At 39.1% G+C, this 27,007-nt stretch overlaps 2 protein-coding genes and 1 long non-coding RNA gene across 4 annotated transcripts; 1 reads left to right on the top strand and 2 right to left on the bottom strand.

The window, feature by feature from the left end:
• Positions 1-1,754: 1,754 nt before the first annotated feature.
• LOC5506047 (cathepsin O) lies at positions 1,755-26,684 on the top strand. Of its 2 annotated transcripts, XR_007313923.1 has the most exons (14): positions 1,755-2,008; positions 2,474-2,582; positions 2,936-3,050; positions 3,557-3,599; positions 3,700-3,713; positions 4,226-4,379; positions 7,405-7,475; positions 7,857-7,901; positions 8,114-8,208; positions 8,895-8,969; positions 9,280-9,372; positions 10,310-10,376; positions 11,500-22,043; positions 26,028-26,684. XR_007313923.1 is itself a non-coding variant. In XM_032374396.2 (13 exons), exons 1-12 carry the CDS (start codon positions 1,832-1,834, stop codon positions 10,342-10,344), a joined length of 1,026 nt encoding a protein of 341 aa, XP_032230287.2. In that variant the 5' UTR covers positions 1,756-1,831; the 3' UTR covers positions 10,345-10,376; positions 26,028-26,684. The 2 variants fall into 2 exon arrangements, 1 of the variants encoding a protein (XP_032230287.2); XM_032374396.2 differs by lacking the exon at positions 11,500-22,043 and having other exon boundaries at positions 1,756-2,008.
• LOC116613923 lies at positions 10,560-12,510 on the bottom strand. The gene is made up of 2 exons (XM_032374398.2): positions 12,244-12,510; positions 10,560-10,850 (listed from the first exon to the last, which is right to left on the bottom strand). Exons 1-2 carry the CDS (start codon positions 12,508-12,510, stop codon positions 10,773-10,775), a joined length of 345 nt encoding a protein of 114 aa, XP_032230289.2. The 3' UTR covers positions 10,560-10,772.
• On the bottom strand, positions 23,147-24,871 carry LOC116613924. The gene is made up of 2 exons (XR_004294274.2): positions 24,564-24,871; positions 23,147-23,439 (listed from the first exon to the last, which is right to left on the bottom strand). It is a non-coding gene; the product is annotated as an uncharacterized LOC116613924 (long non-coding RNA).
• Positions 26,685-27,007: the final 323 nt, after the last annotated feature.

Genomic DNA, 27,007 nt, shown 5'->3' with positions numbered 1-27,007 from the left:
TGGAAAAGTGCCGGGCTTACGTTCTTCCCTTAGCTGAAAGCAGGAACTCTGAGAACGCTCCCTTTTTTGCTAGTCCGGGTAGTTACAGTAAGACTATGGATCTTATGTCTGTTTGAGCGCTTTTCACGAGTTTTAATGCCTACGCAATTACGACAGCAAACATTAATTAGCCTGTGCTGTTAAGTAAAGTGAATTGCAAACGCTATCGACAAAGTGTTTCAAGTTACCTAGTTACCCAGTTACATAGATGCACTTTAGTGGGACTCTAATGGCTTTGTTTAAACTCCAAAAAGCAGCGGCGTTTTACTGAGGTTAGAAGTACTTAAATGCCATTAAAATCAATTCAGCTTAATCCTTAAAAGCTAGTCTAATCAAAGCAAAAGAAGCACAGTAATGCACTTCATTTGTTTTTTAGAGGAAGCAATTAGGATTTTGCGCTCGTATGTGCTAAGTGCCGCTTCTAGTGATGTTTGGGATGTTTTGCGCTTTTACTGCTCATTACAACCATTCTATTGATAGTGTTTCAAGGCTTAGCGTTTGTTTTTAGTTTCATCTCGCGTTAAGGTGATAGCTTTACAAATACAATGTTCTCACTTCACAAAGTTAAGTTAAAGTGAAGCTAATCGAGTTATTATTCATCACAGAAATAAATCTTTAAAGGGGCGCTTGTGTAAAGTGTTTTGTTTTTCCCCTTAGCTAAAAAAATATTAAAAAAGGACCCAGGCTAGCAGCCAGGATTCACAGTCTTTCTTTTAAGCGCAATAATCCATGTTTTCCTCCCGTAAGATGACAATAAGGGACAATGATGTTCAAGTTCAGAAGTTTTAGCCTACGGTATAAATACCTAAAAAACAATAAAACCTTTGTGGATGGGGACTTTATTGAAGAAACTATTGAGACTACCATGATCCTGATTCTCAGCTCGAATATCTTCTTCTTCTTCTTCTTCTTGAATATCTTCTTCTTGTTTATCTTCTTCTTCTTGTTTATCTTCTTTTTCTTCTTGTTCTTCTTGTTTATCTTCTTCTTCTTGTTTATCTTCTTTTTCTTCTTCTTCTTGTTTATCTTCTTTTTCTTCTTCTTCTTCTTCTTCTTCTTCTTCTTCTTCTTCTTCTTCTTCTTCTTCTTCTTCTTCTTCTTCTTCTTCTTCTTCTTCTTCTTCTGTCGCTCCCGCAATTTTGTGAGAGGATGTTTTTTTTTCCCAATGCGCTAAATAGTGTTACAAGTGTTACACGTATAAATCGATTGCCTGATAAATCCTCTATAGCTCTTGGAATATAACCGAGAACAGAAATGGAAGAATAAAAAAAGGTAGAGCCAATTGCCTGAGGATCGAACCTCCTCAGGTCATATGAAAGAGGAGAGAAAAAATAGACCATACTTCCAGACATACGCTGAAACGCCGTATGGCAGCTAAAGATTTACTACGGCTAGGCTGAAGATTTTGGCCCCAGAACCACTATCTAGCGAACTGTACAATACAAAAAAACCTGAGGTACCCGCGCATTAATGGAAGGCAATAATAACCAGGATCCCAGACCCGTCTTAGTCGGTTACGCCATGGACAGCTCGCTGAGATGTGACATCTATCGTGTTGCCGCCTTTAGCATTTAGTTCTCCCCTGTGCTAAGTCGCGCACGTGCATATCTTTCGTGCTCAGAAACAAAAAAAAAGGTAAGTGAACTATTACTAGTTACTGAGCAGGTCAGTATGATGGCCGGCCTGTGGTGCCAACTGCACGCTTGGTACTGGGCACTGCGAGGAACGCCTGGAAAAAGATAGAAAAGAAACATCGCAACACATCCACTTCCTAAAGTTTTCATAGTAAGATATGAAGACGCTGAGCTTTTTATTTGTGGTAATGCTTTTGTTTATGCCTGAGAGTCTCACATTAAGAGGATCTTATGACAAAAGTCTAGAGGATCGTTTTAGAGAGTTTGTTTCAGCGTTTAACAAAAGCTATGTCGACGACGTTTATGAGTATGGCATACGGAAGGAGATATTCCTAGTAAGTTCATCTCTAACTCCCGACTATCTTATAATAAGTGTTTGATAGTCTTTACAGTGAAGCACAAGTCAAGTGAATGTTCTATACAAATCCAATCCTCTCTATTAAATCGATAGCACGATAATCGATATTATGTAATCAATTTAAATGGATAAAATTAACTAATTATCGTTAATAATCGATAGCAGAAAAGTTGTGGGTCATTTTTGATAATGATTGATTCTTTGAATTAAGATTAAGCACTGTGCAAAGATAGATATGCATCGAATTATCGATATAATCAATAAGACTCGTTGGGAAGGGTCACGTAAGTATCAATTAATTAAGATGATCTATTATATAGATTGTTTTTCTGTTATCTATTTTTATTGACCGAACTTCTTGGGCATTAAAGTTTTTTATAAACTCAACTTCTCTTCTTCTTTTGGAATTTGTCTAAACGTTTAATGTCATTGCTTGCCTCAGCAAAGCCTTATCAGACATGACAAGCTGAACAGGGAAGAAAAAGAGCTTGGAGGTTCAGCTAGATATGGAGTCAATCAATTCTCAGACTTGACCCCTGAAGAATTCAAAGGTGATTTGACAATATGTAGTTTCCATTTGTGCTTGCTGGTCACCCTATAAGTAAGTACGTTGCTGGGCATAGGCATTGAGAATGTACAAATATATTGGTGTGAGCTAGTCCTTGTCTCAGGTGTGGGCATGTAATTTATCTCAAGCGGAGACTTCTTGTTTTAATGCTACATTAGTCAGTGTGTACGGCAGACATACTATTGGAATTCGAAAGTAGACTAATGGAGGTGGTTGCTACAGAAATAGCAATAATAACAATCATGACAACTTGACATTGGCATCAACACTTAACCACATTAATGATTGTAGTGATAAATGATAGCAGTGATACTGATAATGCCCTACTTTCCATAGATTTCTTAAAGAGAGGTTATGCAAAAGAACCAGAGATGACCTCTCTCGTTTCTCTGCCAAGTGATGTGAAGTGTGACATTCCTGGTTATAAGAAGCTACCTAGTTTCTGGGACTGGTCAGTATATCAAATAATATAAATAAATAACCATAATTTATTTCTTAGTAGAACTGATAGTACTTGTTACAGTAATTGGATCTAGGATTCCTCCCCCCTACCCACACACTTTTGATTGAAAGGTTGTTTTAATGTTTTTGTAGTAATACATTTTTGTGAAGCTTGCTTTTGTGTTTGTTTTGGGTAATTTTTGCAGTTTTTTATGATTTTTTTCTGTTTCTTTGTTTTCAAAGTTTTCCATACAGTTTTGTAGTCAAAGATCTTTTAAGCAACCACCTCTGGGAACTGAAAATTGTGGTTATAAAGGGAGCTGGTCACTTATGATATTCAACTGTAGTTTCAATTAAACCCACTATATGCCTCCCATTTATTTTTCACAACATTGCATGCTAATTCAAGTAAAATATTCCTTTTATATTTAGGAATAAAAAGAGGAACATAACCAAAACAATGTCCCCCATTTATTTTTCAAAACATCATATGCTTACTCAAGTTATTTGTTTTAGGAATAAAAAAGGGAAAGTGACCAAAATTAAAAATCAAGGAAAGGTAAGCTTTTTAGTTAATGGTACAAAAGAGATACAGCATATCTACGAAGGGTGTTCTCACATATTTTTTCTTTTTTTTTTTCTTTTGATTGATGAACAAGTGTGGAGGTTGTTGGTAAGTGATTTTTTTCTAAATTGTTCTGTTTAAAGTGAACTCTTATTTTATGGACAGCCCTCTATTTCAGACACCTTGTTACTACAGATAAAAATAATTACAATTCCCTACAAAGAAGTTATTACTAATAAATGTAGTTATGACAGATTCTTTCACATTAAGGACACTTAAATATGTTCCCAAGGTGTTCTGATAGCAAGCATTGACTGTACTCCGGCATTATTACTATTATCATCAGTATGTTGAGTAATGGAAACTCAGTATTTAAGAGGGTGGTGTAAAAAACTGGTATCCACATTGTGGACTGTAAATTCCCTGTTTTTTTTGTTTTTTTTGTAAGTTAAGCCTCACATCCAATCTTTCATTGACAAAAAAATAACACAATGACAACATTTTTTGACATAGGTGTATTGCTAATTCACATTTTAGAATTCATAGTATTTTTGTGCCTTAAAAAACTACTTTAAGCTGTGGCAATTCTTCCTGGGGAAACCCTGTTGCTGTTTCTGCAGGGCCTTCACTGCAACTGAACTGGTTGAGACACAATGGGCCATTGCTGGGCATGAGCTAGAAGAACTCAGTGTCCAAGAGTTCATATCATGCTCCAGGAAAGATGGCTGCAAAGGTGGTAACACCTGCCAAGCCCTCAGTTGGCTCAGGGATATAGTAAGTACAGAAGGTCTTGCAAGCCCTTAGCTGGCTCAGGGATATAGTAAGTACAGAAGGTCTTGCAAGCCCTTAGCTGGCTAAGGGATATAGTAAGTACAGAAGGTCTTGCAAGCCCTTAGCTGGCTAAGGGATATAGTAAGTACAGGAGGTCTTGCAAGCCCTTAGCTGGCTCAGGGATATAGTAAGTACAGAAGGTCTTGCAAGCCCTTAGCTGGCTCAGGGATATAGTAAGTACAGGAGGTCTTGCAAGCCCTTAGCTGGCTCAGGGATATAGTAAGTACAGGAGGTCTTGCAAGCCCTCAGCTGGCTCAGGGATATAGTAAGTACAGAAGGTCTTGCAAGCCCTTAGCTTGCTCAGGATTATAGTAAGTACAGGAGGTCTTGCAAGCCCTCAGCTGGCTCAGGGATATAGTAAGTACAGGAGGTCTTGCAAGCCCTTAGCTGGCTCAGGATTATAGTAAGTACAGAAGGTCTTGCAAGCCCTCAGCTGGCTCAGGGATATAGTAAGTACAGAAGGTCTTGCAAGCCCTTAGCTGGCTCAGGATTATAGTAAGTACAGGAGGTCTTGCAAGCCCTCAGCTGGCTTAGGGATATAGTAAGTACAGAAGGTCTTGCAAGCCCTTAGCTTGCTCAGGATTATAGTAAGTACAGGAGGTCTTGCAAGCCCTCAGCTGGCTCAGGGATATAGTAAGTACAGAAGGTCTTGCAAGCCCTTAGCTGGCTCAGGGATATAGAAAGTACAGGAGGTCTTGCAAGCCCTTGGCTGGCTCAGGGATATAGAAAGTACAGGAGGTCTTGCAAGCCCTTAGCTGGCTCAGGGATATAGAAAGTACAGGAGGTCTTGCAAGCCCTTAGCTTGCTCAGGGATATAGTAAGTACAGAAGGTCTTGCAAGCCCTTAGCTGGCTCAGGGATATAGTAAGTACAGAAGGTCTTGCAAGCCCTTAGCTGGCTCAGGGATATAGAAAGTACAGAAGGCCTTGCAAGCCCTTAGCCGGCTCAGGGATATAGTAAGTACAGAAGGTCTTGCAAGCCCTTAGCTGGCTCAGGGATATAGTAAGTACAGAAGGTCTTGCAAGCCTTTAGCTTGCTCAGGATTATAGTAAGTACAGGAGGTCTTGCAAGCCCTCAGCTGGCTCAGGATTATAGTAAGTACAGGAGGTCTTGCAAGCCCTCAGCTGGCTCAGGATTATAGTAAGTACAGGAGGTCTTGCAAGCCCTCAGCTGGCTCAGGATTATAGTAAGTACAGGAGGTCTTGCAAGCCCTTAGCTGGCTCAGGGATATAGTAAGTACAGAAGGTCTTGCAAGCCCTTAGCTGGCTCAGGGATATAGTAAGTACAGAAGGTCTTGCAAGCCCTCAGCTGGCTCAGGATTATAGTAAGTACAGGAGGTCTTGCAAGCCCTCAGCTGGCTCAGGGATATAGTAAGTACAGGAGGTCTTGCAAGCCCTTAGCTGGCTCAGGGATATAGAAAGTACAGGAGGTCTTGCAAGCCCTTAGCTTGCTCAGGGATATAGTAAGTACAGAAGGTCTTGCAAGCCCTTAGCTGGCTCAGGGATATAGTAAGTACAGAAGGTCTTGCAAGCCCCTAGCTGGCTCAGGGTTATAGTAAGTACAGAAGGTCTTGCAAGCCCTTAGCTGGCTCAGGGATATAGTAAGTACAGAAGGTCTTGCAAGCCCCTAGCTGGCTCAGGGTTATAGTAAGTACAGAAGGTCTTGCAAGCCCTTAGCTTGCTCAGGGATATAGTAAGTACAGGAGGTCTTGCAAGCCCTTAGCTGGCTCAGGGATATAGTAAGTACAGGAGGTCTTGCAAGCCCTCAGCTGGCTCAGGGATATAGTAAGTACAGAAGGTCTTGCAAGCCCTTAGCTTGCTCAGGATTATAGTAAGTACAGGAGGTCTTGCAAGCCCTCAGCTGGCTCAGGGATATAGTAAGTACAGGAGGTCTTGCAAGCCCTTAGCTGGCTCAGGATTATAGTAAGTACAGAAGGTCTTGCAAGCCCTCAGCTGGCTCAGGGATATAGTAAGTACAGAAGGTCTTGCAAGCCCTTAGCTGGCTCAGGATTATAGTAAGTACAGGAGGTCTTGCAAGCCCTCAGCTGGCTTAGGGATATAGTAAGTACAGAAGGTCTTGCAAGCCCTTAGCTTGCTCAGGATTATAGTAAGTACAGGAGGTCTTGCAAGCCCTCAGCTGGCTCAGGATTATAGTAAGTACAGGAGGTCTTGCAAGCCCTCAGCTGGCTCAGGGATATAGTAAGTACAGAAGGTCTTGCAAGCCCTTAGCTTGCTCAGGATTATAGTAAGTACAGGAGGTCTTGCAAGCCCTCAGCTGGCTCAGGGATATAGTAAGTACAGAAGGTCTTGCAAGCCCTTAGCTGGCTCAGGGATATAGAAAGTACAGGAGGTCTTGCAAGCCCTTAGCTGGCTCAGGGATATAGAAAGTACAGGAGGTCTTGCAAGCCCTTAGCTGGCTCAGGGATATAGAAAGTACAGGAGGTTTTCCCCCAAAGTGTCTAGTGTCATGTTTTTAGGATAGTTTTGGGGGTGGTGTTGGGTGGTTGGGATGGCAGATATGAATTGCTCCTCATTAAAACTTCATGGGAATTCTAAATCCATAGACAATAACACAGCAATGGCAAGATATTGACTCTTTTGGATTTGGTGAGAACGTACTTTCCAGCCAATGAAGACTGATATTTTTAAACTACAATTTATTTAACTACCCTTGTTTGCCCTTGTTGTGTCCTGTTATTAACAAAGTCCATCTGTATGTGTGACTAAGGGTGAATTTTGAATGCCAAGATAGTTTCATTTTTTTATAAAAATTTATTCATTTCCATACATTTACGAAAACTCTCTTTACAATAACTAATTTAGAGAGGCGAAGAGCTCCTTATTTCCTCCATGGTCATTTTTGGGGGCAGTGATGCTAATGCCTCATCTGCTGTCACCAGTAAATTGCTTGATTTTGGTTTCATTTACTTACATATGCAATGACACTTCATGCCATTGCTTTCATTTCAGGATGTTGCACTTTTACCAGCATCAGAGTACCCATATGTAGATGAGAGCACCCCATGCAAGACATCTGTTTTGTAAGTTTTTTAAAAAAGAGAGTTTTATGTGAGATTTCTTCAGATTCTGAAAACATGCTAAGAGCACACTAACATGCCTGGATTTAGATACAGAAGCAACAAAAGATATATTTTTTATTTAAGTGGAAACACAGGGATCCTAGTTAATGGGGCGCTGCCTCTTTTACCAAAGTCCAAGTTCGAATCTGAAACCCTTTTTTTTTGCCCCGGTGTGGATTTTAGTTTGGTGTAGTGAGTGGATAAAAAAACCATGTCCCGTCTTTGAATACTTCACTCAGTGCTCTTACAAAGTGCACCACCTACTGTTTTGTCAGGATCTGCAGCTTTTTGTTTGTTTGTTTTTGTCTACTAATGATGTTGTTTTTGTTTTTCTGCAAGCAGAAAAAAACAGGGAGTTCACATCACAAGACCATGTTGTCTTAACAGGTACAATACAAAGCAAGCAAAGAGGCCCGTAGTTTTTTTTAGAAGAATGAACAAAAATACGAGAACATATCTCGGGTAATATACAGCTTATTAGATAATTTCTTTGTGACTAAACAATAAATCCAACCATGCGGAAGAGTTAAAGTTCTAGAAGTGATTGTGTGTTTAAAGGGACTTTAAACCGCCTGATAACCATTATTTTATGATCACAGTACCACGGATGAGCTAAAACAGATGAAGCCCATTGTAGCGTTGATAGGGCCGATGGCTGTTAATGTGGACGCCACCATGTGGCATGACTATATAGGTACGGTCTTAAACTGGTCTTACTATTACAGGTACAGTTTGACTAGTACATGCGATTACTGTACAGGTACGGTGAAAGGAGATTCCTTAAACACGAGGTTCCGCTATAAAAGTGAAAGCTTCTCCCACCCCCGGGCGAGGATAATTTATGTCGGTGCGCTAGATTGTGGTAGCGCAAAACTTGAAATTTTGCACCGAAAACGTAAGTAGACAGCAAATAACTAATTTATTAACCTCTTAACACAAATTTCTTGTTACCTGTGCAAAAATAGTTTTATTCAATGCCACTAAGGCTCAGAGATAAGCAATATTTTACTGGAGACCTATAATTTGTGACTGCTAGCGTGGCAGTGTTCTGATTATAATTGCAAATTTGAGCCCGGGGATGGGAGGAGATTTCCCTTTTTTAGCGGAACCTCATGTTTAAACTAGTCTAACAATCATGCACATGTACATGGGATTCCTCACGCTTAATGTTCTTTACAATCATAGAGAGCAATTGAGAGAAATATAGGGGGAATCGGGAGAAGAGAGAATGTTAGAATGAAAATTTTTTTGGTCGTGATAAAAACCCAGCGCCAGAGAATGTTGGCTTTTCTGCGCTCTGCCGCTTGCTACACATGATCGGGACTATAAAGATACAGATGATGCGTGTTTTGTTAATGTATCATTATTTTGTGTTGGCAGATGGAATTATACAGCACCACTGCACTGACACTGAAATCAACCACGCGGTTCAGATAACAGGCTATGACGCCACAGGTGCGCATGCTCAGATAGCAATAACTAGGGGTGTGCACAGCTACCCCCCACCCACCCACCCTTAGGCTAGGGACTACACCAATAACATAAAAAGGTTCTCGAATAGTATGATTTTCTGTTGAAAAAAATATTTGAACGACCGCTATTTTTTAATTTCGACCGTGTTAGACTTGGAACTTGACCTCCCGCGCGGCTAACTTATATTTTTATAAGCCGAGAAACTGGCGGCGTGATTGACCGCCAGTTTATCAGTTTGTAGGAATCCTATGGTGTGACGCATTTCCTACATATTTCTTAAAATGATTGACAGGCGAGGTTCCTTATTGGATCGTACGGAATTCCTGGGGGACGAACTTTGGAGTCAACGGTTACCTGTACATCGCCATGAACAAAAATCTGTGCGGTGAGTGCGCTGGGTTACTTGTGGTGATATGAAGTAGACTTGGTAAGAATGCTATTTTCTGCAGTTTCCCTGCACTTCTCCAAATTCACAATTGTTAGTAACATGCCATTACGCATATGGTTCTCCGCCATGCGGAGAGCCATTGCCTCTGAATTAAAAGATCTTGGCCTCAGTTGGGGACAGGCACAGCACCTAGCCCGCAGCCGTCGAGAATGGAGGCGAACTATACTGGCCTTATGTCCCACCAGGGATGATGAGGCCTAAGTAAGTAATTAATTGCGCATATGATTTTCCAGAAGGCTTTATGTCGTAATGAATGGAATTACGTCGCTCATATAAGGCTTTTCCGATAAAAGGCCTGATAGTGTCCATATAAAACATTACGTCGCCAATATAAGGCATTACCCATATAAGGCCTATAAGGCCTATAAGGCCTATAAGGCCTTATAGTGTCCATATAAAGCATTACGTCTCCCATATAAAGCATTACCCATATAAGGCCTTATAGTGTCCATATAAAGCATTACGTCTCCCATATAAGGCATTACCCATATAAGGCCTGATAGTGTCCATATAAAGCATTACGTCTCCCATATAAAGCATTACCCATATAAGGCCTTATAGTGTCCATATAAAGCATTACGTCTCCCATATAAGGCATTACCCATATAAGGCCTGATAGTGTCCATATAAAGCATATTGTCGCTCATGTAAGGCATAATATATAGCCTGCGCAGCGGCTACGCAGCGGCTTCATAATATACGTCGCCCAAATAAGGCATCGACAAATAAGGCATAGACTAATATAATAATAATAAAAGAAATATTATTGAATAAAAGAGCCAATAAATACTTTTTTGACGTGCACTTTTCGTTCAAATTAAATCCAGGGAAGTCTCAGCCCACAAGCGTTTAGTAAGATTTTTCTTTTCTTCAGGTCTCAACAACTCCCCGACATTCGTGATCGTGTGAAGTATTCAGATGAAGCTAATAACATGGGCCAGGTGAGTGTTGAGTGATGTTGCAGGTTTTTTTTTAGATGGGGAGGGGGGGCGCTTTTTAATGTTATGCTGTTAGTATACAAGTACTATTTACGACTATTGAATTTACTAGCTTTTTCGCTTAACTTCAGTTTATTTATAGTGGGTGTATGCAATTTGTTAACACACGAATAAACAAGTACCTTATTTATTTATCAAGTTTAATTCCAGTTGCGAAAATTATGAACTTTTCAATCATCATGTAATCACAAATCAATAAATAGATCATAAGTATTGTAAGTAATCAATAAGTATCATAAGTTTTTGTTTTCTCAGCCTTATGTTAGCAGAAGCACAGGTCACGTGATCACATGCCGTGCGCACGCGCAACAGAACTCTCTCTAGGCTGTTAGATGTAGGTCACGTGTTGGTCACTTCTTGGTAACGGTACATCTGGGGTCTTGCTTTCGCTTTGAGTCTTTTTAAGCTATCCAGCCTCTGAAATAAGTAGTAGAGAATTTTTAAAAAAAATTAGAGCTCTAATTTAACAAACAATAGTTGGAGTTATACATAATATTTTGCTATCTCGGAATGATATCTATTACCCTTCGAGTACTTTTTTTATACATTCCGACCTCAATAACTCGAACATTTTGATAACTCGGATGATGAAGTACTTTTTTATATATTTCATCCTCGATAACCTGAAATTTTGATTACTCGGTTGATCCAGTCCTTTTTTAACTTACGCTCGATTTCAAGTTTTTTTTATTTTTCTTGGATGTTCGATTTAGCGGGATTTACCTATAGCATAACATACTATACGAAAGCTAAATAAAGGGTGTCTTTGGTACTTTGATATCCTAGAAGAAGGCTTATTAGAGCTTCAATGATATGTAATCGATGCCTCTTGTTTTTTTTTTGTTCCCCTCAACCTCTTCGAGTTCTGCAGAAAGCCTATTGAGTTATGAAGCGTCGAACTTAAGTATAGTAGAGGCCTAATTACTTTTAAGATTCGAAGGAACTACGATTATGACTCAAATTCCATATAACCACTCAATCTTAGTAATCTGAGAAAAAGAAGAGTAGATAATTCTTCAGATTTAGATTTAAGCATATATTAATATAATTGAAATATTTTTTACAGAACTTTGTAGCCAATCAACCACGTTAAAAGCTGCGCGGCATAAAGGGATTGGATCGATGGAGTACTGTTTCTTTTTTCTCCGCTAAATACGCCACTTTTTAATTAAATTCTATTTTGCTTACTTTTATCGTCTTGAAGTAGGCACCCAAACAGAGACATTACATTGCGCTTACAAACTAGACAGCCAACTGAGATGAAAGGCATCAGAACAGTACTCTCAATACTACTACGTCATCAACGGGTTTCAGGATTTTTTTTCATAATTGTACGACGCTTGCCACAAAATGTATCAAATTTTAAGAATTTCTCTTAGATTGCTTTGTATCGAAGCCGCCTAGACCTAAACTATACAAACTACAACTGCACTATGCAAACAATTACATTTTCAATGCATTTTTGAGTGCGAAAGTGATTTCTAAATTTGCCGTGGCCAGGAAGACAAAGTTTTTTTAAGTTACCCAATTGCCCAGGTTCGATTTGAAAAACGTAACCTCTAGTCGAGGCTCTTTATTAAAATCACAAAAAAATGTGTCAGAGTTTGACGAGAGCTTCGATGTGGTGCATGTGGAATAAAGCATCATGCTTCCTCTTTCTCATATTTTTTTACTTTTAGTATTTGTCTCTGATAGTATTTGTGGTTTTACCCTCTGGAACACGGAGCTAAGATTATAATTACAAGTATGACAGTATTTGTGGTCTTGGAACATTGAGCTAAGGTTATAGTTACAAGTATAACAGACTCACCTTATAGAAAAGGTGTGCTAAACGATTGCCGCCCTCCTCTTCCCCTGATGGCGCAGACGCCCCTATGATGCCCGTCCAAGCATTCACGTCAGGAAGAGTCATCGCTGCCACCACAAACAATCCCAGCAATATGGACAACGTCGTCGATTTCATGTTAAATCCACGGCGCTCTGTGACCGTGCTGTTAAGTATTGAGCTCCCCGCGGCTTGTGGCCGTGCTTCTGAGCTGACTGTGTTTATAGCCTGAGTGTTCGGCTTTAGTTTCATTGCTTTAAGTGGTCGTAAGTGGGGTCCGGAGCCGGGCTCTGAGAGGGAGGAGATATCATCGTTGCTTCCTTTCCCTCTCCATCGCCGCAGAAAAGCGCCCACAACAAGCCTTTATATGACATTGTATTTATTTGTTGCAAATTTTGAGCTTGAATAGAAAAAAATTGCTGAAGGTGCGCTAATTTTTGAAAACTCGTTTAAGACGATATTTGAGAATGTTTTACAAATCTAATAACGCCTTTAATCGCATGAATTGTAAAAATAGACAATAAATAAGCCTTGTGTCTGAAACTAGACACGATACTATTCTGCAAAATAAAGCACAAGACTGCGCAGTTTGCCAGTCTTAGTAGGTCATAGAGCATCAGCTCTTCATACAATAGGGAAATCAAATTTACGTTCTGTAAAGAGCTTTGAATGAAAGCACTTGAGTACGGCTCTCAAAGAGGGTTCATCGTCGAGTTGTTTTCGTTTCTGTATCGGTGATCTGTATGCATTGGTCTCAAAGAGCTTCGCTAATCCCTCTACGGTATACATAACGTCAATAAAACATCTGTGTGGATAAAAAGCTCAACTACCGGGCGATCCATGAATCTGACACCGTACTTCCTTATTTTTATTACTTAAAGATCCCGCTCTTTGAGAGGCATTATTAATTAATTACACGCCTTCTTCTAAGTCTAAATTTTTCATTCGTATATTTTATATTAACACAAAGTAGTAATGAGACCAAAATACTAAAACTGGAAGAAGAATTGCCTTCTCTGTTGAGGCGGCTTTTCTTTCACCCAAATCCCTTTTTTCGCCAGACACCGCTAACTGTGAGATCAGTTTCTGGAAGCTACCTTAATGTATAAACCAAGCGTTTATCCCTTTGATTCACATATCAAATACGTGCTTTCTATCATACGTTGCTTTTACTCTCCCCAATTTGCCGCGTTTAAAATAATTTACCATTTTTCTCAGTAACCTCTATAGTCGGTCTGCGCTCTAATCTGTGTGTGCTAGCATAAAACATGCTTCCGTTCTTGCAAATTGACGAAACTGTAAAATGCAATAAAACCCCCAAAGATATCAGTTTCGTGTATTTTTTAAATAAAACATCAAGTAATACCGTTTGAATGGACCAAATTGACTTGTGTGTTTTTATTGTAGAAAATCCTTTTTAAGACCTAAGTTCCCCATTTTTACCTCCGTAAAATTTTGGTCAAACCAAATCTGTCAAAGCTCAATTTGCATTTTTACTCTTTCAGCCCCACTCTCTGCATTGCTCTAGCTGTTTGTAGCTTACGCTTTCAGTTTCACCGGCGACAAAATAAATAGTGGTAAAGAAGACACAATCCAGGACTTGACAGGGTTTTCTGACGTAGGTGTATTCCCAACGTACTTGGAAGAGTACGAAGATTACTGGCAAGAGGAGGAGAGTAAAATATAGAAGCAAAGTTAGCCATCGACTAAGTTGTCAAAATACCGATCGTTAAAAGTCTGGAGAATTCGCTTCATAAGTGTAATAAGCGGGTAATGAAAAAAGAAGTTTCAGGCCTCCTTATAACTCGAGTTAAGACGCCGTTTGGAAGTGAGTTTTGAACGAAAAGTTGTTTGGCTCTTAATTATGCCTAGGCACTGAACAACTAGGTTGATTTAAATTGACATCAGCGCAATGATCAGAGATGTCTCAGATTAATTTTATTCGAAATTTCATCCCTTTTTCTTTTGACATTTTCTCGATTCGTAAGTGAGCGCCCTGTGCTTTTTCTACGGGAATAAAAACCGGTTTTTGTATCGCTTGAGGGTAACAGCTAATCGGAAGTCTTGTTATTCCAATATCCAATCAAAATTCTAGCAGACTCTTGGATTTGAATGTAAGACCGTTTTACACCAGAAGCTGACGGTTCTCGACTTTAACTAACAAGAGATGAGTAAAGCGAACTTTCAGCCTACGGATCCCAGATGCAAATCCAGCCCTTGCAACTCCCACCTCGACAACACCAGCTCTAGAAACTCGAACCTTGGCGACACAAACCCTGGTAAATCTAATCTTGTCAATACCACTCCTGGCAATTAAAAACTTAGCAACACAAACCGGGCAATAAAAAACTTGTTAACGCCAACCCTGGCGACTCGAACCATGGCAACACCAACCCTGTCAATCATCGGGCAATACGTTTCTAAAACTGTCAATTGCGCGCATCACATCAGAGCTTGAGTTAATGCTTATAAGTATTAACATTAGATATCAAAAAATCAAATACGAGATTACTTATAATACTCTCATTTAAGTAAGTTTTAACGATGTTGTTGTTTAATCAACGCTTATTTTACTCCGTTTTAAAGCTGCATTTCTGGTACAGCTCTCAGTTTGCCAATGGAAATGAACAGCATAGACACAGTGTTCATACAGCAGAGACACAGTGTCCATACAGCAGGGACACAGTGTTCATACAGCAGAGACACAGTGTCCGTACAGCATAGACACAGTGTTTATACAGCAGAGACACAGTGTTTAGACAGCAGAGACACAGTGTTCAGACAGCAGAGACATAGTGTTTATACAGCAGAGACACAGTGTTCAGACAGCATAGACACAGTGTTTATACAGCAGAGACATAGTGTTCAGACAGCATAGACACAGTGTTCAGACAGCAGAGACACAGTGTTTATACAGCAGAGACACAGTGTTTATACAGCAGAGACACAGTGTTTATACAGCATAGACACAGTTTTCAGACAGCAGAGACATAGTGTTTAGACAGCAGAGACACAGTGTTTATACAGCAGAGACACAGTGTTTATACAGCAGAGACACAGTGTTTATACAGCATAGACACAGTGTTCAGACAGCATAGACACAGTGTTCATACAGCAGAGACACAGTGTTTATACAGCATAGACACAGTGTTCAGACAGCATAGACACAGTGTTTATACAGCAGAGACACAGTGTTTATACAGCAGAGACATAGTGTTCATACAGCAGAGACATAGTGTTCATACAGCAGAGACATAGTGTTTATACAGCAGAGACACAGTGTTCATACAGCAAAGACACAGTGTTTATACAGCATAGACACAGTGTTCAGACAGCATAGACACAGTGTTTATACAGCAGAGACACAGTGTTCAGACAGCAGAGACACAGTGTTCATACAGCAGAGACATAGTGTTTATACAGCATAGACACAGTGTTCATACAGCAGAGACACAGTGTTTATACAGCATAGACACAGTGTTCAGACAGCATAGACACAGTGTTTATACAGCAGAGACACAGTGTTCATACAGCAGAGACATAGTGTTTATACAGCATAGACACAGTGTTCATACAGCAGAGACACAGTGTTTATACAGCATAGACACAGTGTTCAGACAGCATAGACACAGTGTTTATACAGCAGAGACACAGTGTTCAGACAGCAGAGACACAGTGTTCAGACAGCAGAGACATAGTGTTTATACAGCATAGACACAGTGTTCATACAGCAGAGACACAGTGTTTATACAGCATAGACACAGTGTTCAGACAGCATAGACACAGTGTTTATACAGCATAGACACAGTGTTCAGACAGCAGAGACATAGTGTTTAGACAGCAGAGACACAGTGTTTATACAGCTGAGACATAGTGTTTATACAGCAGAGACACAGTGTTCAGACAGCAGAGACATAGTGTCCATACAGCATAGACACAATGTTTATACAGCATAGACACAGTGTTCAGACAGCAGAGACATAGTGTTCAGACAGCATAGACACAGTGTTTATACAGCAGAGACATAGTGTTCATACAGCAGAGACACAGTGTTCAGACAGCAGAGACACAGTGTTCAGACAGCAGAGACATAGTGTTCATACAGCAGAGACATAGTGTCCATACAGCAGAGACATAGTGTCCATACAGCTGAGACACAGTGTTCATACAGCAGAGACACAGTGTTCAGACAGCAGAGACACAGTGCTCAGACAGCAGAGACATAGTGTCCATACAGCAGAGACACAGTGTTTATACAGCAGAGACATAGTGTCCATACAGCATAGACACAGTGTTTATACAGCAGAGACACAGTGTTCAGACAGCAGAGACACAGTGTTCAGACAGCAGAGACACAGTGTTCATACAGCAGAGACATAGTGTTTATACAGCAGAGACACAGTGTTTATACAGCATAGACACAGTGTTCAGACAGCAGAGACACAGTGTTCAGACAGCAGAGACATAGTGTCCATACAGCAGAGACACAGTGCTCAGACAGCAGAGACACAGTGTTCATACAGCTGAGACACAGTGCTCAGACAGCAGAGACACAGTGTTCAGACAGCAGAGACATAGTGTTCAGACAGCAGAGACACAGTGTTCATACAGCAGAGACACAGTGTTCATACAGCAGAGACATAGTGTCCATACAGCAGAGACACAGTGCTCAGACAGCAGAGACATAGTGTCCATACAGCAGAGACACAGTGTTCATACAGCAGAGACACAGTGTTCAGACAGCAGAGACATAGTGTCCATACAGCAGAGACACAGTGCTCAGACAGCAGAGACACAGTGTTCATACAGCAGAGACACAGTGTTTATACAGCAGAGACACAGTGTTTATACAGCATAGACATAGTGTTTATACAGCATAGACACAGTATTCAGACAGCAGAGACATAGTGTTCAGACAGCAGAGACACAGTGTTCAGACAGCAGAGACATAGTGTTTATACAGCAGAGACACAGTGTTCATACAGCAGAGACACAGTGTTCATACAGCAGAGACACAGTGTTCAGACAGCAGAGACACAGTGTTCAGACAGCAGAGACATAGTGTTTATACAGCAGAGACATAGTGTTCAGACAGCAGAGACATAGTGTTCATACAGCAGAGACACAGTGTTCATACAGCAGAGACACAGTGTTCAGACAGCAGAGACATAGTGTTCAGACAGCAGAGACAGTGTTCATACAGCAGAGACACAGTGTTCAGACAGCAGAGACATAGTGTTCAGACAGTAGAGACATAGTGTTCATACAGCAGAGTCATAGTGTTTATACAGCATAGACATAGTGTTCAGACAGCAGAGACAGTGTTCAGACAGCATAGACACAGTGTTCAGACAGCAGAGACACAGTGTTCAGACAGCAGAGACATAGTGTTTATACAGCATAGACACAGTGTTCAGACAGCATAGACACAGTGTTTATACAGCATAGACACAGTGTTCAGACAGCATAGACACAGTGTTCATACAGCATAGACACAGTGTTTATACAGCATAGACACAGTGTTCAGACAGCATAGACACAGTGTTCATACAGCAGAGACACAGTGTTGAGACAGCAGAGACACAGTGTTCATACAGCAAAGACATAGTGTTCAGACAGCAGGGACACAGTGTTCATACAGCAGAGACACAGTGTTCAGACAGCAGAGACATAGTGTTCAGACAGCAAAGTCATAGTGTTTAGACAGCAGAGACACAGTGTTCATACAGCAGAGACACAGTGTTCATACAGCAGAGACATAGTGTTCATACAGCAGAGACACAGTGTTTATACAGCAGAGACACAGTGTTCATACAGCAGAGACACAGTGTTCAGACAGCAGAGACACAGTGTTCATACAGCAGAGACACAGTGTTCAGACAGCAAAGACACAGTGTTCAGACAGCAGAGACACAGTGTTCATACAGCAGAGACACAGTGTTCAGACAGCAGAGACATAGTGTTCAGACAGCAAAGTCATAGTGTTTAGACAGCAGAGACACAGTGTTCAGACAGCAAAGTCATAGTGTTCAGACAGTAGAGACATAGTGTTTATACAGCAGAGCATAACCTGTCACCAGCAATACTGGCGTCGTCTGTACAAGGTTTAACCTTCTAAAGAGGATCTCCCTGTATTGACCCTAAAAAGTTCGATTAAACCATCCTCTCCAGCAAGCCTCTACTTCAAAGCAAATCTTTTTAAATAAGCCCCATCCCCTCTACGCCCAATTCCGAGTCACACAAAGCATCTATTTTTATTCCGCTAATTTAAGCGAGTAAATATTTGCAAACAAATATCTATAAAAGAGTAACAGAATTTAATCGTGAATTGCAAATAGACCCTCAGTCTTCAGTCTCCTCAGAAGTAAATAATATAAAAGAAGTGTTCCCCCCTCTTGATGCATAAAGTAAGATTACATAACATGTTCCAAGAGTACACGTGATTCTTGCTTGCTTCGAATGCAAAAAGGACACCAAGTACGTAGTTGTTAATGTAGAGCATACGTAATATTCTCCTGTTTGAAAAAGCCCTTCTTTCCGATACCCCCTCCAATTAAAAAGAGAACCCCTATGGTTTATTAGAGCTTTTACGGTATTTAATTTTTGATTGTTAAAACCAAAAGTCTCTATAGAGAAAGCCCACGCAGAGAATGCTGAAAAACATAATAAACTCTAGTAAAAAAAACAGTTATCAACTCAATATTTAATTAAGCATACATATTAAAGGTGTTTCTTTCAAAACCGTTCGATAAAATAGAAGTATGTTTTCATATATCGTATTTGTTTTTGATTGTTGATCTTTCACTAGTTATTATTCCAAGTACACACTCTTTCATTTATTCATTGACATACAAGGGTCATGAAATTGTTTTATCGTATAATTACTACGCTTGGAAGCTAAAACATCTGCTGGGCTTTCATTTCCTTTTGGTATAGCGCGCGGCGCAAACCGCCATGGTCTCCGAACAAAGCGCAGATCACCCTCGAACTCGAAGCACTTCATAGTTGAAGGGCTTTCTCTGGGGGCTTGTTATTGTTGATCACAATCTATAAATGGCGCTCTATCACACAATAAGCGATCTCTTTGTTCCCCTTAGCCGTTTCCTTGAATTAAGCATGGATTGTAATCTCGTATCTTAAAGAATACTCGAGCAAAGAAATTAGTTGAAAAAAACAACAACATACGTCTAGCCATAAAGCTACTAGATTTAGTTTAATATTCTTGTTTTATCATCTTCAAGATTTTCCTACAAAACATAGAAAACTTGAAAAATTGGAGATTAGCCAGGATTAATTGACTCCTGTTTGTTTGTGTTTTAATCAAATTCAATATTTGCTAAAATTGTTATGTTTTTGGTTAATCAGCCTTGACCTTCTATGGAAACAAATTATCAAGTTATATAGTTTTGTGTTGTGTTGGTAGCTAATAAGAGATTGTTTATGTTTTGCTTGCTTACTCATGGGGAAACAACTCTCCTATTAGTAAATGCCCTTTTAGCAACTTTCTTTTTACTAGTAACTTTCCTATTAGAAAATGTCTTTCTAGTAAAAGGCCGGCCAAATGTTTCTAGCAAAATATATATAACGTTTTAAAAGGGAGGACTTACTGAAATGTGCGGTTAAAAATAATGCAATCAAGAAGAACGACTTCTAACACGTTTCTTTATGACTACATCGGCTTATTCTAAGCTTTCCTGTACTTGTAATTAGAGATAAATGTAATAATCGATTGACTTACCAATGAACAACAAGTTTCTGCACCACCTGTTCGTATCGCTACAGTACTCGGATTAAGTACTATTTTTGTCCTCTGTATTTAGCTTTTCTTTATTTTGGGTTTTAAATTTAACTTTCTGAGTTAGTCTTTCATTTGTCACCTTGGTTTCAATCAATATTTGTTGTAATGTCCACTTATAGTATTTTGAATTTAGCTTTCTGAATGGTATACTGATTTGTTACCTCTTTAAAATATATATTTTCGTTCCCCAAAGTCCCTTTTTAGTATTCTTATTAAACTTTCTGAGTTGGAATTCGATCTCAAACGATATTTCTTTCAAAAAGTCTGTCCTATCTTCGGGGTATAATTCGTTTATTGTAATTCCTACTTCAACTTCCTTGCCTTTTTAAATGCTAATCTATTTTCCGTGTAATTGAATTGTAGCATAAAAAACATACTTACAATAGTAAATGACATTTTAATTATATCGAAAACCAAACTCGAACCGACGGTTAGTACACAATGAAATGGTGAAATGACTGATGTGTATTTACACGTTTATTTGTTTGTTATTGATTCTTTATTCTAAAGCATACAACAATTGACAAAAAGTTTACACCATTTTTTCTTTTCTTTCCTACTTTTATTTTTCATGAACTGCAACAGGAAGATTGAGAAGGCGCTTAAATGCAATTCCCCAAATTAAAGCCTCTTGTAGCCGACTTATTTACGGAAATTTCTATTTTTAATCGTTTATTTTACGTCTTTTTGGTGCTTCAATGATAAGATTTTTTTGAATTTGAAACCGTTATTAAGTGTTCCATTTTATTAGCAAAAATTATTTGAAAAATAAAGGAACATTACTGATACTTCATACAAAATATCTGGCCAAAATTAGAAAAAAAGTCAATCTAATGATAAAGATAGATGCAAGAAAAAGGTAAAAGTAAAACTAAGTTGCGCTGCTTTGAATTAAGATTGAAGCTGTGTAACAACCGACGCCGCTCGAACCACGCTAGTATTCCCGCCAAATATTCCCGCCAAACTCGACTCTCGTGTTGGGAATGGGAGAGCGCCTCGTGAGCGGAGTACCTGTAATTCCCCCAAGTAGTTGACAGGTTTGTCTAAGTGCGTAACGAGATTACGAGGAAAGCGTCCTGACAAGGAACACATCCGAAAATGGCAAAACCGTAAAAGGACGCCAAATTAGGAAGTTTATTCCCCCGTTTTATTATTTGGGAACGTTAAATTGACATTCATATCTTAATGTTATCTTGGCATTATTTAAATAAGTGGATAATTAACACCTATTTTGGAGGCGTCAAGAAATTGTTACAAAGACTTAAACCTGCGTGAATGCGTCTTTCAGACGGCACTGACCGAGAATTTCACTCTTCCACGCTCATTCCCTCGTCATTACCGCTTATTCTATTAGTGGTTAAGTTTGCTGTAGGATCATTAGTGAATCCTGAAAAGACATGAGCGGAACACCCGCCTTGTCACTTAAACCACCTGGCAAATTGAAGACAAAACTGCCGTTTTCTCAAGGTCCTAAGCGTGTCCTTAGTATTATGAAGATTCATAAACTTACCCAGCACACAAATTTCGCGTTAACAACGCTTCGAGTTCCACTCCCCACGAGAAAAACTAGCATTTATAAAGATGCCATATACTTGACCAATTCCGCCTGCCTGCGTTGTCCGGCCCAACCCGAGCCCTTCTTGACATGTTAAACGCTGATGATAAGAATCACGAGTGAGAGTGGGTTACCTTCGTCAACTTCTACAACAGCTGGCAAACACGCCCCTACTTTGCATATATATATATATATTGCCTGGTAACCCAGCATCACCAGTTAGTTAATCCAAGTCTCCAGTGTAGTGGAAGAAGAGCGTACAGCAAGCGAGACAAGATGAGAAGGAATTTAGCAACTGCTTTTGTCATACTCATTGTCCTTTGTAGTATAACTCGGTCGTATTGTGTGCTGCTCGGGGGACCGCAAGGCGCGTGTCGAGATGCGAAGGGTAATTCCGTCAGTTGCGGCTCTGGCAAAAGGAAATTTAGAGAGGTAGGTCGACTTTTTCTGAGAATTAACTGAATATTTAACAATGTATGCATTTTGGAGTGAGCTTTTTTTTGTTAAAAACTGTCTTTAACCAAATAAACTAAATATTAATATAACGCAAAAAAGCTGCCTTTTACTTTACCTACAAAATATTTTAAAATAAGGTATCTATTTTGTGGTAAGCTTTCTAACCAAGATTCAATGTTATCTAGATAAGAGGCAGGGTTTTTTTTCCCCGATGGCCGTTCTGTTAATACATTTTGGACTTTTTTCGGTGCATCAAGGTCATTTAGCCGGTATTTCAGCACCGAAGATCTAGGCCTGAGTATATAACTCGTTACTTTAAAAAAACCCACTCTTTATCTGGTGTTTCCTTGGACTTCATAAATCTCAAGAATGTCGGCTTTTTCATAATCAGTTGGCCATTTTTGGTTTATAGAGATTGGGTGGTAATTTGATGATAAATTTTCTTCGCCATGTACGGGGTACACTAAACTCATTCGCGGACTACCAAAAGCTCCACTTTTATGTCAGTGGTGCCAAAGCCCCGATCTTGCTGTATTTTATAGAAACCTGTGTTCAATTAATCGATCTCCGCCCGACGACAAAAATCTTAGTTTATAATTTTTTTACTTTAAACTATTGTTTATTTGGCCTGCTGTGTTTATCCTTTCCCATACCCCCCGGTAACCTTAGCAATTATCCCACAAGTTGTTTTAAAGATCTCAAAGTAAACTTAACGCTTTGTCGGGACAGTAAAACGAGCCCGATATAAACGAAACTATAATGATCAATTATAGAACCTGTCCTTTTATACTTGTCATTTTACCTGAAATAGTATTTCATCGGGGTAATACGGCTTTCCGGTTGTTCTTAACTGTGGTATTATCGCAGCTACTCTTCCACTTGAATATTTGTCTCCTTTCCGCAACAAAACATCCCCCAGAACTCATTTACTTTCCCACAAAGACACCCGGTAGCGGAAGCAAATGGGGATAATTCGAACCTGTTCCCTTTAAACGCGGCAGGTACGTTCACTTGATCACTCGAGAAAATTGGCAAAATTAAAAAAAGGTCGCAAATTAAGGGAGAGATAAGATCGTGTCTAGAGAAAATAACAGGTTTTATTTTTAAATCCAACATGACTGCATTCACATCAGTAATTTACAGCCATCTCAAAACATAACATAGATTAATTTAAGGATAATCTCCCGGCGTTGCCACCCTTCCGTCAAAGATCTGTGTCGAGTAGATCGCTCAAAGCTCTTGTTCCCCGATGACAGTTTCACCTCTTGATGGCTGGCAGTTACTGATCACTGTCGATGGATGCGTCATCCTCGCATTTCAGTGAGCGCGCAATCGCGCAGAAGTCGCGCCTTTCGTGCCTTGCCAGCGTCCGCTAAAAGCGACAAGATACTTTAGTGAACTTTGTGTTAGGGGAAGAATTAGTCTTAGCCTAGTACAGACTAGCGACATACTGTAATAAAACGAGTGTGCGCTTAGAGGAGCATATTGGCATGGCATCATGATGTGAGAAAAGAGCGAAGATAGTTTATATGTGCTTTCTATAATTTATTGTTATAACGTCTTTTTAGCCTTTTTTTTAATTTTCTTACTAGAAAAATATTCAAAGCACTCGTTGTGTGAACGAGGCTTAAAGATTCTGCAACCGTCTTGTTTGACCATGTCGATTTGTAAATATATTTTAATATATTTTTATATGTTTACGATATTTTAATATCTTATCATTACGATATTTTAATATCTTATCATTTGAGAATATTACCCAGAGATTATTTTTTGCTTTAGCAATAAAATGGAGCCGTTTTGTGGTAGGACGGATTGAATTTCACAGTGATTAAAATGGATTTATTTCGCTACTGAAATAAACGTCTCATATTGTTGCACATTGATTTCTTCGATAGTAGAGGATTCGTCACAAAACACAGGTCCATTGTCTTTTTTTATGCCAAATATTACTAAAATAACCCTAAATGATGTCCTATCTTTCCTTTTTTCCTTTTTTTCCCTTTAAGACTGAATTCACTTCAGTAACTATTACGGGAATATTACTTTTAAAATGGTGACAAAATAGGGAGAAAGTAGTTAATGAATTCACTAACACGACTCAGTTTGAACGGATCAGTTCGCAAAAGTAAAATTCCCTGATTAATTGATTGACAGTTTGTTATTGTTTTTCGCTATTTTTATTTTATTATTATTGTCTTTCAATTTCAGCGATTACTCAAATGAGAGCCTTGGATATCTTGAAATAATCAGGATCAGATGACACTTTCCGCCATATTTTTGCGATACTTTGCGATATTTTTCGATACTTTGCGATACTTTTCGATACTTTGCGATATTTTTCGTTATCAAATGTTCCACCGTTTTAGAAAGGTATTTGTGAGCGCGTCTACAAAATCAGTTTTGTTATGCGCATTATAATAGACTGGTCAGAATTTTAAAGTACACAATGCAATGCTCAACTCGAGACCCCGGTTTCATCTTTGCTAATCTCACCTTTCTGAGAATCTCTCTCCTTTTGCAGCATGGCGGGTCCCTACAACCGCTGCACATAGCTCCATTGAACTGCAGGCTCCCTTCTACTAACATCATAAGCAATAGAGTGCAGATCGCTAGCCGCTTATACCCGACCATCGTGACTCAGACTTGTCTAAACTGTGGAAAACTTGTCTAGTCTAGCTGGTTTTATAGGTTTTGCGTACTTACAGACCAATTTACCCACAGTCAAAAAAAGATTATGGTGGTCCTTTGAGGCACTCGTATTTTTAAATCCCTTTTATCCAACGCCATAATTACTACAAGTATCAACTTGCAACTTTTACGTGTGAAAAGTAAAGAGTGTTCTCTCTACTTTTCAGCAATAAGTCCTATACGAAATGGATCTAAAACGCGGTTATACGTCATCAGTTGCGTTTATATTTCTCAAATGTGTTTTTGTGGGCCATAATTATAACTACTACATGAGGCGGAGAGACCGGGCGGACTAAGAGACCCATACTCGTATGCAATGTTTCAGGCTATCTTTCTTCTGTCTTATGAAGCCGCTTGTTGAGTAAACCGTGGCCCACGGAAAACTCTTGGCATAGCCCCTTTAAAACAGTTAACCATTGTTAAAATCCTGTTGTTGTTTTTTAATGAAGCAAGGGCATCGTAAGAAAAAGCTATGTACAAAACTAGCCGGAGTTACACTGTATTTAATTGGATGCTTTTATTTTTTTCGATTTTTTTTTTTGAATTTGACATGTCCATCATCAAGTGTTACAACGAACCCTAATGATTGTTAGCCATATCATCCCCATAATCCTGACTCTTCCTTTGACAACCTAGTCGAGGCATTAAATTAAAACCATTTGGAGTGTAGATTAGGAAATAACCCTCATCAAAGAAGGCTTTGAGACTGTACTTGATACAGCGGGGATACTGATCAATGCTTTACGAACAAGCATACTGCGCTGAATTCTCAACAGAACATAGATAGAACAATCCAGTAAAAATGGACAATAGTGTTTTTACCGCATTAAGCCATTGTCGTTACTATAGCTTTTATATGTTAAATGATATCGCTTATTTGAAATTCATTTCTGAGGACTTTAGTCTTTTTCCGAAAAGTGTTTTTGTGTATTTTTAGAGTTAAAGTAACGTTAAGGGTCTAGAGAACAACTTAACGTAGGCATTTCAACAGAACCTAGCCTCTAGGCGAACCTATTTTTTTCTTTGTATCCATAAGTGAAGTGGTGTCTTTCTAGCAATACATTATCTTAAGATTGGTGTGTTTTAGGGAAAGGGATTTTTATCTTTTGATTAAAAATTAATACTAAAGCATGTTTTAAAGGTTAAGTGATAGGGTATTCCCATCGCTCTGATAGCTTTGCTGTGGTTTTCTTTCGAAGTCTTACGTGTTTGATGCACCAATTATTGTGATTGCAGTAGCATTTAAGGTATTTATGTTTTTTTTTGCAGCGTTCCTTCAGCAAAAGAACAATCAGCAACATATGCGAGGTGGCAAGAAGCATCGGTTGCGAGGACTACCCTGATTTCAAGAACATCGACTTTTAATGACACAAAACGCCGATTAGACAAGAGAGATTATTATTTTCAAACCCATCAACGTAATAAGTGAATGAATATACGTTTTTCAATAAAATGAAAGAACAGCAAAAACATTGGAGTGGCTTAATCTACAATGAGACAAGAGATATACTACCTTGTAATATGGGGAAATTTTAAATTACTAGAACATCGTCAGCACTTTGAACGTTGTAATGATATAGTTTGATTACCTTTTAAAGAAGGTTTTTTTGCACTCACTAAACTCTACTGGTGATGTTAAAAAAAACGCTTAGACTGTATAAAAAATCCACCAAACTATTAACCTCTTGCTTAGATACTCAAGATTTATTAAAGAGTATTTGAGACATCTCTTACTGACAACTTGCAGCCTGAATAATAGTGACTTGAAGCTAAGACAAGCTAGGGTGTATGTGAGAAACAGTTCTAACTTACCTATACCTATTATACTAGTTACTCCATGCTAAACAAAATGATAGAAGCCCTTACTGCCAAAGTTTAACTTGTATGCTAGATGCTAAAATATTGAATAAAGTTTATGTAAGAAGCTGTCCTTACCACTCAGTTATTATACCCGATATAGCCCAAGGCTAAAATATATTTAAAAAGCAGCGGCACTCATTGCCAATGTGTGTACTCAAAGTCTGAATGGAGTGTATGCCCAAGGCTTTTATCTATTAGGCCACTATTCTTACATTCGCTGACTATTTGGCCAAAAGTTTTGTTGTTATTTTCTCAAGAAGCGTGACCTTTTTAAGTCAGGAATTATGCAAGACTTACTTAGGCAGCGTTATAAACACTCATGTGTGGGGCCGATTGTCGGCCAGAGCATTTACATGGCTCTTGCTTCGGTCTTTTGGAGAGAGAAGTCG

This window comes from Nematostella vectensis, chromosome 10 (genome assembly GCF_932526225.1).
Source record: "Nematostella vectensis chromosome 10, jaNemVect1.1, whole genome shotgun sequence".
NCBI lineage: Eukaryota > Metazoa > Cnidaria > Anthozoa > Actiniaria > Edwardsiidae > Nematostella > Nematostella vectensis.
This window is presented reverse-complemented; position numbering and strand designations above follow the sequence as displayed.